Source organism: Nanorana parkeri, unplaced genomic scaffold (genome assembly GCF_000935625.1).
Source record: "Nanorana parkeri isolate BGI_ZX_2015 unplaced genomic scaffold, ASM93562v1 scaffold219, whole genome shotgun sequence".
Taxonomy (NCBI): Eukaryota; Metazoa; Chordata; class Amphibia; order Anura; family Dicroglossidae; genus Nanorana; species Nanorana parkeri.
In genome coordinates, this window is record NW_017306487.1 from 496,701 (window position 1) to 499,973 (window position 3,273).

Consider the following 3,273-nt stretch of genomic DNA (forward strand, 5'->3'; position numbering starts at 1 on the left):
CCTAGTCATATATGTTTCTGAAATGTGCGGCTGTATTATAATCTAGTGTTATATGGGTTCATGAATGTGTAGGAGAACAGCATTTGGTCGCAGAGAGCTTTTACAAGTTCGGCTGCTCAGAGAGGTTTATGAGAGAAGCTTTGTGAGACTGGGGAGGAGAAGGAGGGGGACAACATAGAGAGAAATGAATGAGGGTGGGAGAGACGAGAGAAGATTTGGCAATTTGGGTTACATGAGAGTAAGAAAAGTTTTCTGAAAGAGTTTAAAGTAGCGGAGAGATGATTTATGAGAGGCAGAGGCACAGAGAAGGAAGATTTCTGACATGGCGGAGAAACACATAATGGACATCTACACTAACCGGCCACTTTATTAGGCACACCTTGCTAGTACTGGGTTTGACCCCGTTTTGCCTTCAGAACTGCCTTCATTCTTTGTGGCATGGATTCAACAAGGTGCTGGAAACATTCCTCAGAGATTTTGTCCATATTGACATGATAGCATCACGGGCCCAAAGTGTGCCAAGAAAATATCCCCCCACACAATTACTGTGCTCCTGCGATGTGCACAGACGCAGGCTATAGCATATATACAGTATGTATACGTGAGAAGTGTGTTTTTGGTGTTTTTGTGCATTACAGTGTCCGGACGAGCACACATAAGAGGTTACATGCCTAAAATGTAAAAAAAAAAAAAAGTGAGCTTCCATTCGGTTTTTCTGGGTTTATCTCTGAAACTTCAGTTTTATTTCATGTAGGAACAGCCGTAGGGCACGCAGTGTTGGGGTATCACAGTGCACATATACGTCTGTTAAGGCCAGGGCAAGCACACGTACACAATTTTATAAGCTAATGCTTGGAATGGAGGTTCTGTTAATAAATACTCACATATACAGTAGTTTGCCTTGCTCTAAAAGTACAGCAAACAAGTCTTTTTGACATGCGCCCAGAAAAGCAGTGATACTTACTGCATTCATTTTATTTTTTATTCTTGTATGTTCAGGTAAAATGTTGATGTATTCATTCTTTAGTGCATTTTATTAAAACAGAAGATAAAAACAAAAATCTGGATTATTTGGATTTTCCATGTATACAGCACTCTGGGACAACGTGGTACACATAGAACATCGGTGTACTATTTGCTAGCTAGGCTAAGAGATCCCGTTCGCTATGCTTGCTCATGTGATTTTCTGCAGTGAAAACGCACCACAGTAATTTATCTCTGCTCCTGTCTATTTGCCTTTAGTAAATAAGGCCCAGTGTGTTTAATCCGTTTGAATGTTAATGAATAGTTAAGATTCTGTTCTCCATTCTGCATGTGCTTATAGGTGTTCGTTGGCTACTCGTCCTCTCTGTTTAAAGAGGCATCGCACCTGTTTGCAGACTTTGGTAAACTGAAACCTGAAGACGCCAGAGTCAGTGTAGCAGAAGCTGCAGCACAAGGAGTGAACTGTTTAAAACCAGAGTACATAGCGGATTACCTCATGAAGGTTTGTCACACTAGCAATTTTATTGATCTAGTTTTAGCACATCAAAGCTGATTCTTGGTCCAACAATATATTCCAGTTTAAAAGCATTTCTTTCTTCTTAGGACCCGCCGCCTCCTGCCAGCAAATACTGCCTTCCTGACGCAGTTTCTTCTCTTCAAGTGACGGGGAATTCCCATAAGAGGAAAAACTCTGGGGAGAACACTGATGTCAAACGCTCCAGACTGTGTTACGATTAGGATTTTAACATTCCCCTTATTTAAGATTCTATGTGTGTCGTCTTATATCTGTAAATGTGTGCATAAAATAGCAATCAGCTCCACCAACTGAGCATTTCATGAAGTATAAACATAGTCGTGTAGCGGGGCTACTTTGCCGGTACATCATACTTACATGTGATTAACAGCAACTAATGCGTTTTGCACTCTCTATGCTGTATGTCTTGCAGTTGTTCTTAAAAAAGAACGTCTGTCAATACTCTTTAGCTTTGGGTACCTGAAGTGACCGGTTTAGCTAGAGATGCACCTGTACAGCTTACAGTGCTTGCTTGGCCTGTTTTGTTTCAGAAACATTGTTACCATTAGGAACCTTGCCTTGGATGGATTGGGAATGAGAAGTGTTATGGAGGAGTTTGGTGGCACAGAAAACTCTTACTTCACTGACCGAGCGCTCTTAAAAACTTGCCATGAGAAAGTACATTTATCTTATGTGGCCCAGACTATGCACACAGATATTTGGGGAAAACGCGTCTTCAAAGCTCACATCAGCTACCCTGAGATCTTGGCTCTTTTCCTATTACTTTCTATCATGACGAGAACCTGACAGAACCACACAGCAGATATTTGCAAGCCAACTTTAGAGTTGCAAGGGAGTTCATTTTTTCCCCGGCACCCAGCAGATGTACACTTTTGTACACCTGAGCTGCATATGCACAGCTCACTGTACACAAAAAGGAAAGTTGTGAACAGGAAGTGTAACGCGTTTTTTGTTCAATAGAGTAGGTAAAGGTAGAACCTCTGTCGCATGTTTATTACTATGTCCCTATTGGTATGGTTTCCTGTCCTTGTGACCACTCAGGATGTGGACGACACAAGGAGCAGTATCTGATAAAGGTCCAACCCTTCCCCACTCTGGGGGGGGGTGCTTTTATTGCTCTGCACAGAGGAATCATTTCTTCACTTCTTTGTTTAGTGACCACACAGCAAGCATGCCCCCATTAAGGGGGATTCCAATATGGCAGTATTACAAATCTGACCAATTCCCACTCTGTCCAACACAAAAAAAAAAGTGGCTGAACTTTGTTTCAAGTGGTTACACCTAAAAAAAAAAGCCCTAGCAAGAGTTGGCACAAAATATACTGTTCCTCTTACAAATACACTTGACAAGATCTGTCAAGCTGTAAGCTCTGCTCTGGTGTCTCAGGAGTGTATAGCACATTTCACTAGGCAAGCTGTTACCATGATCCATGTTGGTAAGTGCGCTGTCTGTATATACCCAGGAATGCTTAGGTCTGCTAAAAGCAGACATTGTTAAAACTATATATACAGAAGGATTTATACATATTTTCCTAACGGCAGCACTTGTGACCACGAAGGCACACCACAGACATTTGGTATACTGACCCGTCTTCTCACCCACATCTTCCGAGAGGCTTTTACAGATGAAATTGGGCTGGTTTGATGCTGCTGCATGTAGAACAATTGCAGTAATATGTACATAAATGTCCCTTTTTATTATTTTATAATGCTGATATTTTCCATTCATTCTGTGTACTTGTATATAAAACACTA

At 41.4% G+C, this 3,273-nt stretch overlaps 1 protein-coding gene across 1 annotated transcript in view; it reads left to right on the top strand.

Moving 5' to 3' along the window:
• TOPBP1 (topoisomerase (DNA) II binding protein 1) overlaps positions 1-1,851 on the top strand; it is a 40,279-nt gene extending 38,428 nt beyond the window's left edge. Inside the window, exons 27-28 of the mRNA XM_018555952.1 lie at positions 1,325-1,486; positions 1,588-1,851. Coding sequence (XP_018411454.1) covers positions 1,325-1,486; positions 1,588-1,722 — 297 coding nt within the window. The 3' untranslated portion in view covers positions 1,723-1,851. The remainder of the gene's footprint in view (positions 1-1,324; positions 1,487-1,587) is intronic.
• Positions 1,852-3,273: the final 1,422 nt, after the last annotated feature.